The sequence below is a fragment of the Emys orbicularis genome, chromosome 1, assembly GCF_028017835.1.
Source record: "Emys orbicularis isolate rEmyOrb1 chromosome 1, rEmyOrb1.hap1, whole genome shotgun sequence".
In the NCBI taxonomy this organism is placed as follows: Eukaryota; Metazoa; Chordata; order Testudines; family Emydidae; genus Emys; species Emys orbicularis.
In genome coordinates this window covers 109,695,825-109,709,065 of record NC_088683.1, presented here as the reverse complement: position 1 = coordinate 109,709,065, position 13,241 = coordinate 109,695,825, and the positions used below count along the sequence as shown (strand labels likewise).

At 40.9% G+C, this 13,241-nt stretch overlaps 1 protein-coding gene across 2 annotated transcripts in view; it reads right to left on the bottom strand.

Moving 5' to 3' along the window:
- DGKI (diacylglycerol kinase iota) overlaps window positions 1–13,241 on the bottom strand; it is a 309,310-nt gene that overhangs the window by 112,699 nt on the left and 183,370 nt on the right. For both annotated transcript variants that reach the window (XM_065403383.1, XM_065403389.1), the window contains exons 14-19: window positions 12,181–12,318; window positions 10,880–10,958; window positions 5,200–5,255; window positions 4,742–4,804; window positions 4,267–4,340; window positions 3,104–3,215 (exon numbers count right to left, since the gene is read on the bottom strand). In XM_065403383.1, coding sequence (XP_065259455.1) covers window positions 3,104–3,215; window positions 4,267–4,340; window positions 4,742–4,804; window positions 5,200–5,255; window positions 10,880–10,958; window positions 12,181–12,318 — 522 coding nt within the window. The remainder of the gene's footprint in view (window positions 1–3,103; window positions 3,216–4,266; window positions 4,341–4,741; window positions 4,805–5,199; window positions 5,256–10,879; window positions 10,959–12,180; window positions 12,319–13,241) is intronic.

Sequence of the window (13,241 nt, the reverse complement as noted above, 5' to 3'; positions counted from 1 at the left end):
ACTCTTGCAGGGCCCTTGAGATTTAGGCAGGCATCTTGGGGCAGAAACACTGTATTTTAATAAAAAAATGTGAATATTGTCTATCAGATTTAAAAAATCTATATTAATACAACATTAGCATCAAGAGTTACAGGAACTGAAGTCACTGTTTTGTTTCCCACAGGAATCTTAACTGTCCTATTATGAATATAACACCTGGGCTATTGGTTTCATGATGATGATGATCATCATCATATTATTTAACATTTATACAGGGCTTTTCATCCAAAGATCTCAAAGTGTGTCACAAATGTAGGCAAGCATATGATAAAGCATAGTGTGATGCACAAAATGTCTGCTACGATACAGAAAAGGTCTATTGTTATAGTGACTCTTCAAATCACAAACAAATATAAAACCTTAACTCTGACCTCAGTTTCTTTTAGGTAGAAATAGCTCACTAAGGGACCTGATTCTGAATTGTGGCCTAAATGAGTTCATGCAGCTCAGGAGAGGGATGGCAAAGGTGGCTGTGCATCAACCTCTGTGGCCCTCTGGAGGCAACCCCAAAGACTACTCTAACTCACTGTTGCCTGCACTGATTCCCTATGGGATGTTACATTGTAAATACAGTTCAGTGTATTCCAGCTACACCTTCTGATTCCTCCAATACATCCTGCCCCTTCCCTTAGTTATAACCTGACATACATCTACACCAAGCACTGTAATAGTGTGGGTAATGAAAGGTTATTCCACCAGACCTACACTACTAGGGAATTCCTCTGATGCTCGGGGTACTCCCAATCAGTTGCCACTGGCTTTGTGGCACCCATATGATAGCTCCACCAGTATACAAAGGCTATAGCAGAAACCCCAATCAGGGGCATAGACATTTAAAGTAGGTCTAGCAGTAAGGCATCTTAGTTTTGCTTATGATGGAGATCAAGTTTATTTCAGTGTGAGGAATTAGATGTCTGCATTGCGGATGGCTGTATGCTGAAACTGAAAAGCACCTTGGCATGGAACTGACAAGCCTGTGAATGTATTTGGGTGCTATGGTGAAAAGGTACAAAGACTGAGGTTGGTCTGGAGGGTAACACCACTGTAACTAGTGATCTTGTGTTTTTAAGGTTTGTACTCGGGAAATGCACTTAGAGTTAACTTTTTTGTGGGAGAACAAAAGAAAAACAATTATAGTGTCACTTACCTGATGCTTTAAAAGCACTTTACAAACATTATTCAATCCTCACAATACCTTTGTTGGGCAGGTAAGAATTATCACTCCCATTTTAGGTTAAGTGACTTGCCCAAGACTACACAGCAGATCAGTGTCAGAAGGGAAGCAGAACTCATATTTCTAGATCGCTGCTCTGTGTTCTGACCAGTAGACAACACCCCTTTCAAAAAGTTTTATTCCTTTTCCACTAAATCACACAATGTTCTATTATTTCTCAAGTACCATGTTATCTTGCTCAGGTTTTTAAATGGCATAATTATAATGCATAATTGAAAGGTGATGACACAGGATTAAGGTTGCTATGGAAATGCTCACTCTGAATTCCATGGCTGGTGCATATAAAAATGCAATGCTTATTTATGCATCAGCATCATTTTGTGTATTAATGTACTCCACATATATAGATCTTATGTAAATATTCATTATAACGCAGCACAAAATAAATCAGCCTCACTGGCTTTAGGCAAGACTTCTGAAGGCACTATAGACCTTGAGACCAAAGAACAAGTCAACAGAATTTGAGCTAACATACGCAGACTGTACATTTTTTTTTAATCATTTATAATATGTGAGCACCAGCTAGAAAACACAAATACTTAAAATAAACAGTTGCACTACTCAATCAAGAGTGTTTCTCTTATGGTCTCTGATCTTCTTAAAATTTCTCTCTCCCCCTCATTCTGATAAAACAGGGAAAACGGGAATTTTCTGAGAATATTTAATGCAGTAATTGAAATTCTTTTAAACTATTCGGATTTTTAGGTGTGACTTTAGGTGGAGAATTTTTGCAATACCAGTGATGGTCAATTCTAGATGGTCAGTTCTAGAGTACAGCAGAAAGGAATGCTCAATTTCAAGATGGAGATGTGGCCTTTAAAGACCAGAAGTCCCAGCATGCAGTGCTCCATATTGCAAGTAAGCTGCAGGACACACCTACATACTGAAGACGAGGAGGGCTACAATATGTGTCTATTTTATGCAAATTAGATATGTCCATTGAGCACCTAGCGATTTGACAATGTGGTACTTCTCAACCTTGCAAAGTTGGGACAACCTTTAATTATGTGATTAGTACAGATGGTTTTAAAAGAGTAAGTACGTTTCATAAAAAGTTTTAGGGGGGAAAAAAACCTAAAGATGTTTCTTTTTCTTTTCTTTTTTTCTTTTTTTTAAGCAAAATTATCCCTCTACCCCACCCCCCAACACACATGATTTCTTACTTTTTCTTTTCTTTTCTCACAGTGAAAAAGTGAAAGTAGGATTTTTTTTTTTTTGTCAAAATATTTTGTTGGTTCACAAATTTCATCGTTTTTTTTAAAGTGTAATTTCTCTACACACACACAAAAAATTGTTGCTGGAACCCTATTTTCCAACAAAGAATTTCTGACCAGCTCTAATGTATATGGAAAATATATAAAAACCACAGTTGTGGTGGGGCTGGTAACAAACAGCAGTTATTGTGCGACCATAGAAGTTTCCCATAGTACAAACACACATACACTTGCACACACATCCCTTCTATAATACTTTAATCTTCTTTGAATTTTGATTTGGGAGCATTTTGAAGCACCATTAGATATGTTCAAAGCAACCAGTTTTTCAGGGAGTACATTTTTATAATGAAATAATACTTCTCTTCCTTTGAAAACCATTATTTGTTCATAATTTTTTTAAAAATTGAGGCAAAAACAATTTTTTCCCACCTTATTGAACCCAGGAAAGCATAGAAGAGAATCTTTTTTGTATGAAACTTTGTGCATCCTAGTGTTGAGCCATGGACATGAGGTGTCTCATACAAAATTGCACACAGAATAGTCCCAGTGCCCTAAGCAGTGTGAAATCTACTGCATGCAAAAAAAAAATACTCAGCTCTGCAAAAATTCTCACCAGAGAGGCCATAGTGAACCCAATGACCTCAATGTAACCATCATCATGGCGCTGAGGTTCAAAGTCTCTGTGGTCGCTGGGGGTACCCCAGGGCATTGTGCCAGCACAATACCTGCAGAAAGAGGTTTAGAAAATGAGAGCTTTAGGGAGCATATTAAGAATTTGCCCCACTGGGTCTTACAACAATTAAAAGAAAAGAAAGCATAAGTACAGGCCAGTTCTTTATCTTCTGGGTGAATAGCCATAAATCTATTCCAAAAGGACTTAAAATCCATTCTGGGGCCTCCCAGTGACCATACATATAATTACAGGAAAGATCAGAATGGGAACCTGCCCTCCAACTTTCAGGCTGGTGAGGCAGGCAATTAGTTTGTCTATCCCAATTTCTGGTAGGTTGCTGAGTGGAGATGGGAGGCAGCAGAGAGGGGACAGTGCCTTTTTGCAGTAGTGCTCAGGACTCTTCTCTCCCGCCTCCCCCCAATCCTTCTTCAGATCAGCTGTTCAGCTGGATTTTCACCTGCAGCCTCCTGCCAACAAAGGCTGCTTTGTGCCCCTACTAAGAAGGCAGGAGGCTGAAACCAAGCTTGCTTTCTGCAGACCCTAGTTTCCTCCCTCCCTCCTGGCTCAGAAGGTCTGGGAGCAGAGGGGATGCAAAAGCTGGGATATATTGGAGGAGGAGCTCCAGACAGTGGTCTCCTACCTAATGGCTGCTGCTGCTTCTCTCTCCTGCCTACCCTTAGGGATATATGGGAGACCTTGTGGAGCAGGGGGTGGGGAGAACTTTGGAGAGGAGACACCACAAAGAACCTTGCAGAGAGCGCAACACAGGAGGGAGAGGAAGTGAATACCTTGGAAAGGGAATCTTTGGAGAGGGGACAGGGAAGATGGGGGAATATTGGGCTTTTAAAAACACACCCCACTGTTTGTGACACCCTCTGAGATGTTAGGAAACAGTGTTTCTTCCAGATCCATTTGGAGCTCTTCTATTTGGAAGGTACTGATCTGATTTTTTCCCTCCTGCTTTGTGTTTCTAATGAAGCAGAAGACAACTCTGTTCTATCTGTTGACTTCCTTGTTCAAGTATTAGGTGCACAACTCTGGAAATTGTGTTTGTTAATTAATTGTTCCTATGAAGCCAGCAGTTTGTTGTTACTGGAGCTTACCTGGGTATATTTAAAAACACTATACATTGGAACTTCAGCTCCTGAATCTTTGGGGTCAGGTCTGTTCCATCACACTGCAAAAACCAAAGCAACAGAACAAAGAGGGGTTTGTAAATGGGGTCTCAGACAGGATAATAATTGCTGTTACCCCATTTTGTAACAACCTGCCCAAGAACATGGATTGCATTTTAGAAATACCCATCTCTCTATAACTTAGTTGCTGGGCACCATTCACTCTCTGTGAGATAGGTAAGGGTGTGTTACTCAGTGGGAAATTGTCATGTATGTAAATTCCCAAAGGCTTTCTACAAAATGTGTTTCAAATGTCACGGTTAAAACTGAAAGTAACAATCAATGGTCTGGTGTGATCAGGTCTGTTTTCTCAGCATTCCCTCTCTCTCTCTCTCCCCTTCTCTCTCTCTCTCCCCCTCACACTCACACTGCACAAAATGATGCCATGCTTTCCTATACTTACCACAACTTTAACATGTTTGGATAAATCTCTGGAACTCCTCTGCAGGAAGTCTGAAAAGGCTGCCTACCAGACATAGGAAAAGGGAGGGAATTCATAATCAGAAGTAATAATAATAATAATATATGGAGATATACCTATCTCATAGAACTGGAAAGGACCCCGAAAGGTCATCGAGTCCAGCCCCCTGCCTTCACTAGCAGGACCCTGCCTTCACTAGCAGGACCAAGTACTGATTTTGCCCCAGATCCCTAAGTGGCCCCCTCGAGGATTGAACTCACAACCCTGGGTTTAGCAGGCCAATGCTCAAACCACCGGAAGCAAACTATGTACTTTTAAAGGTGACAGGCAAAAGAAATGGTCATAAGTCTCAGGAGTGAAAGGGAGAGGAAGGGGAATAAATAATAAATAATTTAAATAAATAAACCAAGGCTATTCTGTAAAATCTATTCGCAACTTACCCCAGCATAAAACATTTTATTTCGAAAGCGACTGTTGAATTTCTCTGGATTTGCTTCTGTAAAAGAAGAACAAGGAAGAAAACAAAGTCGTCATAAGGGAGAAAGTTTGCAAAGCACCCTTGCTGTTCCAAGAAGTTTCATTCCAAGCTTTCCTGGAGGCAGGAAGACAGATTTCCAGCCTTGGCAAGCTGCTAGCTTTCAACCCATGATGGGGAAAGGGCAAGGGAAGTCTTTATTTTCAGCACGATCTACATTAGCAACCCTAATAGAGCAATTCCATGCGTACTGTACATGCACCACCCATTGGTAATTAAAAGGTGAAAAATGTCAAATGAATTTTTACTTTGCAAGAATCTATCCTCTATGCTATTCTTTGCTAGTGGATTTCTATTTAGTGCAACCCCTTCTTGGTGTAAGGTAGAGTGGATGAGGATAAGGGCAGACAGCCCCCAAAGCATGATTCTCATGAGGGAAATTTACCACAACACCACCTTAGAGAGTCACATTGTCTGTCTCATGATCCCACCGTAAACTTCCAACAGCACAATAACAACTTTTCAGTGACACAAGTACACACTGTACAATGAGTAGATCTCCGTTTGGATCATTTCAAATCTCATGAAACATTTGAAACAAAACTGAATGGTTCATAGATTTTCAGGCCAGACGGGATCATTATGATCATCTAGTCTGATATCGTGCATAACACAGGCCATAGAATTCAACGTAGTGATTTCTGTACCTCGCCCAACAACTTGTAGTTAAAGTAGAGCCTAATTAGAAAGAGATCCAATTTTGATTTAAAGATTCTAAGTGATGGAGAATTTATCACATCCTTGGTAATCTGTTTCCAATGATTAATTACTCACGGTAAAAACTTTTTTGTCTTTTTTTTCCAGTTTGAGTTTTCCTAACCAGCCATTGGATCTTTTATGCTTTTGTCTGATAGACTAAAGAGCCCTCTACTATCAGATATCTTCTCTCTGAATAGCTACTTATAAGAGTGTGATTAAATCACTTCCTAGCCTTCTCTGCGATAAGATAAATAGAGCTTTTAAACTTCCATTGCAAGGCATATTTTCCAGCCCATAAACCATTCTCATAGTTCTCCAATTCCCCTCTAATTTTTTCAGCATCCTTTCTAAAATGTGCACACCAGAACTTGTAATAGGATTCCAGCAGTGGTCTCACCAATTCCATATACATTAGGGGAGATGATATTACCTCTCATGCATGATGATTCCCTGTCATGATAGCCCTTTTGACCACATCATCACACTGGGACCTCATATTCAGTTGGTCACCTATAAAGACCTCCTAAGTCCTTTTATGAATCACTGCTTTCCAGAATACAGACTTCCACATTGTAGTGTGACCTGCATTTTCTATCCGTTGATGTATGACCTGCACTTGCCTGTATTAAAAACACGTATTGTTTGATTGCACTCAGCCTGCCAAATGATCCTGTTTGCTTTGTTGTGGGTAAACGTCAAATGCAGGACTCTACCATATCAATACATTCCGGGCCACATGTTCACAAATCGCTTGTTTTGTTGCACCTGCAAATCGCATCTCTATTTACATGCACAAGTGGTGGTTCTGCCTACAAAGGAACAGGAGTACTTGTGGCACCTTAGAGACTAACAAATTTATTAGAGCATAAGCTTTCGTGGGCTACAGCCCACTTCTTCAGATGCATATAGAATGGAACATATATTGAGGAGATATATATATATACACACATACAGAGAGCATGAACAGGTGGGAGTTGTCTTACCAACTCTGAGAGGCCAATTAAGTAAGTGAAAAAAAACTTTTGAAGTGATAATCAAGATAGCCCAGTACAGACAGTTTGATAAGAAGTGTGAGAATACTTACAAGGGGAGATAGATTCAATGTTTGTAATGGCTCAGCCATTCCCAGTCCTTATTCAATCCTAAATTGATTGTATCTAGTTTGCATATCAATTCCAGCTCAGCAGTCTCTCGTTGGAGTCTGTTTTTGAAGTTTTTCTGTTGTAAAATAGCCACCCGCAGGTCTGTCATTGAATGACCAGACAGGTTAAAGTGTTCTCCCACTGGTTTTTACTCAAAGTAAAAACTTTAACCTGTCTGGTCATTCAATGGGTTACAGTGGGTTACAGTGTCCCCAGCAACTGGTGAATGGGATATCTACAGAGCAAGGGCTTCCCCTTCTGAATGGCCACATTAAAATTGCCTGGATTGCAGCTCTGGGTATAGGTGGAAGGCAGGGGCTGCATGCCCTGGACTCCCACTGTGATGTTGCACTCTATATGATTTTAGGAAAATATGCTAATGAGTGTGAATATAATGTAACTAAAATATGCTCCATGCAAAAGGTCTCTTGTAAGGTATAATTACAAAGCTTATAATCTACTGAGTGTGGTCATCCTATTTGTATAAATGTATCACTCTTGTATCTGAAACTAGAAATATGAAATATAACTCTGAGGGCCTATTATAATTATGCAAAGTGTGGGCCATTAATGGTGGTTTGGAATCTTGATGGCTCCCATCAACCAGGACAATTGACTGTGGATGGCTCTGTTTGCTTGCAGGCCTTCCTTTGAGTCAGGCTGGGAGGAATGAAGGCTTAGGGTCTCACAGGACATGTGACCATGTCACCTGGTACTGAAATCCATCTTAAACCTGGTGCTTTTCCATTTAGAAGTGTGGTTAGGGACCCAGAGAGACAAAAGATTCCTAACTTGTGCCAAAGCCATATAAGGGGGTCGAACAGAACAAAGAGGGCTGCAATCATTAGAAATCCCCTAGCTACCACCTGAGCTGGAACAAGGGCTGTACCAGGGGAAAGGATTGTGCCCAGATTAGGAAGGCGTCCAGTCTGTGATAGAAGCTTATTGAAACATCTCTGAGGGTGAGATTTTATCTGTATTCAGTTTTCTTACTGTATTAGGTTTAGATTTGCGTGTTTTATTTTATTTTACTTGGTAATTCACTTTGTTCTGTCTGTTACTACTTGGAACCACTTAAATCCTACTTTCTGTATTTAATAAAATCACTTTTTACTTATTAATTAACCCAGAGTATGTATTAATGCCGGGAAGGGGGTGGGGGCAAAAAGTTGTGCATACCTCTCTATCAGTGTTATAGAGTGCAAACACTTTATGAGTTTACCCTGTATAAGCTTTATACAGGGTAAAATGGATTTATTTGGGGTTTGGACCCCATTGGGAGTTGGGCATCTGAGTGTTAAAGACAGGACCACTTCTTAAACTGCTTTCAATTAAGCCTACAGCTGTTAGGGGACATGGTTCAGACCTGGGTCTGGGTTTGCAGCAGGTTAGCGGGTCTGGCTCAAACCAGGCAGGGCACTGAAGTCCCAAGCTGCCAGGGCAGGAAAGCAGGGGCAGAAGTAGTCTTGGCACATCAGTTGGCAGCCCCAAGGGGGTTTCTGTGATCCAACCCATCACACCCACTTCTCAAGAAACTGAGTGGGGAGGAGTGGAGCGCTCTGTCTCAATTATACCCCAAGCGTCAGCCACCAGATGTGGCCAGAAACGGGGGTAGGGATTAGGAAATAAATGGCACGGCTAAAAGGGGTGAAGTAATTTACTTCCTCCTAGAGCAAGAAGGGAATAGGGGAGGAACTGTGACTCAGAAGCAGAGTTTCCTTCCCAGAGCTCTTCCCGGAACAGCACAGCTACGTGCTGCCCCATATTCAGGACCAAGCCTAACGGTTCAGTCTCCCCTCAAACAAGTAACTGGTCACATAAGCACCGAGGTCACCACTGAAAAGGCAACGTTCATTAAAAGTAACATTTGAGACACTTACTACCTAGTCTACCTAAAGGGAAATACCCAACTACCTTAGAGGGCAGTTACATTTCCACACTGTGAAATGCCCGAGTGGACTAGGAGAGTTCAAGTCGGTATCTTTATTTATTTTATTTGCTTCATGATATTTTATATCATTAACAATAGCTCTGAATGCAGGAATGCGCATGCACGTTCAATTTATTGGACCAAATTCTGCTTTAATGAAACTAGTGTAAACCCAGAATAATTCCACTGATTTCAATGGATTTACACCAGTTGTAAATGAGATCAGAGTCTGACCCATCCTGATTATGTCCATAAATAACACATGACAGAGGAAATTAAATGAAAACAAACACACACAGGACAACAATGACACCAAAATGTAAGCTTTAAGCTTTTCTTCCCCTATACACACAGGACTCATTTGTAAGTTTTTGTGTTCAAGAAAGTGAGAAAATAACTGTGCCAGCTAGAATGGGAACAGCAGATGCAGGTGCTTTGCAAGCTTCCCCATCCACACATACCCACACACAGATTGCTCTGAGTATTTTCTCTCTCTCATCTAAATTTTTAAAACACTGGCATGTCTGGAATAACATTCATTCTTTATATAGCTCTACAACTTAATAATTAAGTAATGCTTCCACTAAGTGAGAGGGTAGCCATGAAACTCATCTATACTGTATATTTGCAACCACATTAGGAATGCACACTGGGGTGCACTCATAAAGAAATGCATAGTGCTGTCATCATTTCATTCCTGTGCCCTTCTGTGGCCCTTCATTATTATTCCTGAAGCTTACAGCAGTCTTAAACATTATAAAATATGCATTAGCTCATTCCATCAGGCATTCAGCTCTTTATTTAGCCTGGCATGAGGGTGCTATCTTTTTACTTTTTTAATGACATTGTTATAGTATAAAAATGAGAACAAGTGAGGCTTCAGTTCAAAACTCACACAGCTAAATCAACAACATGCTGACCAAGGAAAATTGAACAGCAGCTCTGGTAATATAAATATGCTTACCTAACACATGCACACAATGTACTGCCTGTCAAGCCAAAACTCAGCTGTTTAGGCATATTTGGAATTCTGTGAGAGTTTCTGGCAGGACACACTCTTCATCAGCATGAAGAGAAATAAAGTAATACAGCAGCCCAAAATAGGACTCCTGGGGGATTTTTATGGATTATTATGAAGGCCTGTTTATTTCCTTACGAACATAGCGGATCTAGGGCTCAGTATTGTCTAACTCAACCCAATAATACTATACCATAGTCTTTCATAATAAGTCTCTCTCTAGTTCTGCTGTAAACCTGATTTTACTACTGCTGCCATCTACAATCCACAACTTCACATCCCTATCACTCCCCATCCCAACCTCTCCCCCACTGTGGTAAAAATTTGCACCCAATGTAAATTCTCTTTTTCTCTCTGCTGTTTCTTTTGTCCACATGCCCTCATTCTGGATCAACATAAGCCTTTTATAGTATCTACAGCTCCCTTTAACATCTCCTTTAGAAACTTCAAATCTCTCCCCTCTTAGTCTCTTTTCCTCCCATGAATCTCAGCATTTCCAACCAATTTCATCAATCTTGTTATATCACCAAAACCTTTTCTATTTCTTCAGTATCCTTTCTTCAGTGTGATACACAAAACTGGACACATTTGTCCAGCTGTGGCATAATGAGTCCTTCAGAAACTAGTGCTAGAATCATTCTTCCCACTTTCTTGTCTGGGACAGGAATTTATATGTTTCAGCATTCTCTTTAGATTTTGGGAAACAAGTTGTCATAGCCAACCCTAGCTAAAATTCAGAAGTCATTTGTCCATTCCTATGATTCCCACAGCTAAGGGAATTAAGAGTTCCTCTCACCTCGGGATTCATGGAATTCCAGCGTGACATGTGCATCAAATCCAAGGCTGAAGTAATTATTGAAGACACTGAGTGGAAGCTGCAATCAAAGACCAGAAAGAAAACATGTGAAACTGTTTTGGGTACAGTATGCAAGAAAAGACGACCAAATATTTCATGCCATCCCTCAAATTAACACATTTTTGAAAAGCTATAGAAGGAGAGAAGAGAAAGCGGTGGGAAATTTTATATGCAGAGTTGCTATGAAGGCTGGAAACAACTTGCTGAAGGTAATCAAATGCAAAAATGACAGAACACAAACACATCTGCAGTGCTTTATGGTCACATAAGTGAATCTGTAAACATGACATCATGGGGTTCTCTATTTATCCTCTCTCAGCAATCTCCTACTTAACATGTCAAAACAAAGATTCTCCTAATTGCTGGCACTACAAGCTCAGCATGGCATCTGAAAAATCAAGCTGTGTTCTTTCTGCTTCATACATCATCAGCAGCAATACAGATCCTGGATTCAGAACTCGGCTGGTAGTTCTGTTGATGATGCATGAGGCAGACTAGAGCACATCTGGCCCTTTCACTGCTATATTGGCTCTATTAGGCTGACAAGAAGGAAAGCTAGAGTTCAGTAAATTATAACTCAGAAGGGTTAGAGGGCTCTGTGTGCAGGAACAAGGAGTCATTTTCACAGAATCCTTTTTCTGGCTATTGCCTCACTTTAAAAATGACTGCAGATTAAACAGGAGAGCACAGAAATACAGCTCCTCCCATGACAAATATTCCAAAATATTTGAAAACCTTCCAACTCGCAGACCAAATGGGGGAGGGTCAGTGATGTAACGGGACCACACAGAGGGAAGGGGATGACAACCTCAAAAGACACAGGCTAGCAACCCATACAAAACTTAGAGAACAGATACACAACTGGTATCCACTAGCAGCAGCCCAAAGAATATACATATGCTTTGTGGTTTTTCAATCAATTGAGGACTGGATCATGGGGCTAGCCTTTATCACCACAGCTAACAAGGCCAGGGGAAGAAGTAATAATCTGACAAATAAGATGCCACAGATTTTCATCCTTTGGCCCAGTGAACAAGGAGTTTGTTTTAAGCATTCAGATATTGAGCATTATGAGGGACAACAAATGGGCAGCATGCTGTAACTGTGATCTACTTCTGAATGTGGTGACATCTTTAACCTTGCTGTAGGAGGAGACGAGAGTGGAAAATGTTTTCCTGAGTCCCAGAAACCCCAGCTTGTATCCTGCAGGCTCTCTCTGCTGTAAAACAGGCAGCTCTAACCTTACGTGCCCCGTCCTCAATTTCTTCCTGCGGCAAATCGGGGTTTCGTTCCACCTGGAGGTTCCAGCGGTCCAGCTGGACAATAGTCCCATCTTCTACGTGACAGAGAATCTTCGAGACAGGCTCATCCGTGTAACCCTGGAAGCAGAATGAGCACCACCAAAGACTCATTAATGGACTTCTAGAACACCATAACGTCACACGTTAATTACCTGACTGAGACACCAGTGACCATGCCAGGCCAGATCTGCGTGAAGGAAGTTTGCATGAAATCCAGACTAAGTCTGCCCAACAGGTTCATAAATTTAGACTGTGGATGAATCAGGAACAAGAGGTTTGGCAAACAACTGTTGAGATTTACAATCTCTGACTAGCACAGTAAGGCCAATGGTATATGGAGGTGACTCGACAGATTTTACTAAGAGTGCCATGCCCTTTTCTGCAGTCCACAGGTCCTACTGACCACAGGTGGCAAGATTCTGTACACACATGCAATAAAATCCCTGCCCCAAATTGTTCATAAGATCTTGCCTTGTTTCATCACAAACCTGAAACGCAGTATGGGTTTGTGAACCTTTGGGCAGATGCAATCTGAGTTTCACATAAACCTTTTCATAGATGTCAGGGAGGGTTGGATGGTTTCAACCACAAACCATGCCAAAACTTGTTTGTTTCAGATGAACTGAGCTTTCACTTTTCAAGCTTGCATAAACCCAAAAATCAAAGCAAAACTCAGAGGGTGCAAATCCATAAGAACCAAAAAAACAAGCAAAAGTAGCATTCAAGAACCCACATGCAGCTGCTGAAATTCGCACAGTTCATTTGCAGGATCTGGGCCAAAGCAGGCACTAGTTATCAGAGCAGCTGAGGTGCCCTGTATTTTACTTCATTGTGTGGGCTAGAGAGAAGTGTTAGAATTTAATTTTGCTGTCAGCTTTGAATAGACTCTGGATCCCACCATGGAACAGGGAAGAACTTCAATTGTATTTGTCTCCATCTGCAATAATTCTAAGTGCATCCCAAGAATGGAAACAGGCACAAAAATCAATTTCAATCTGGAA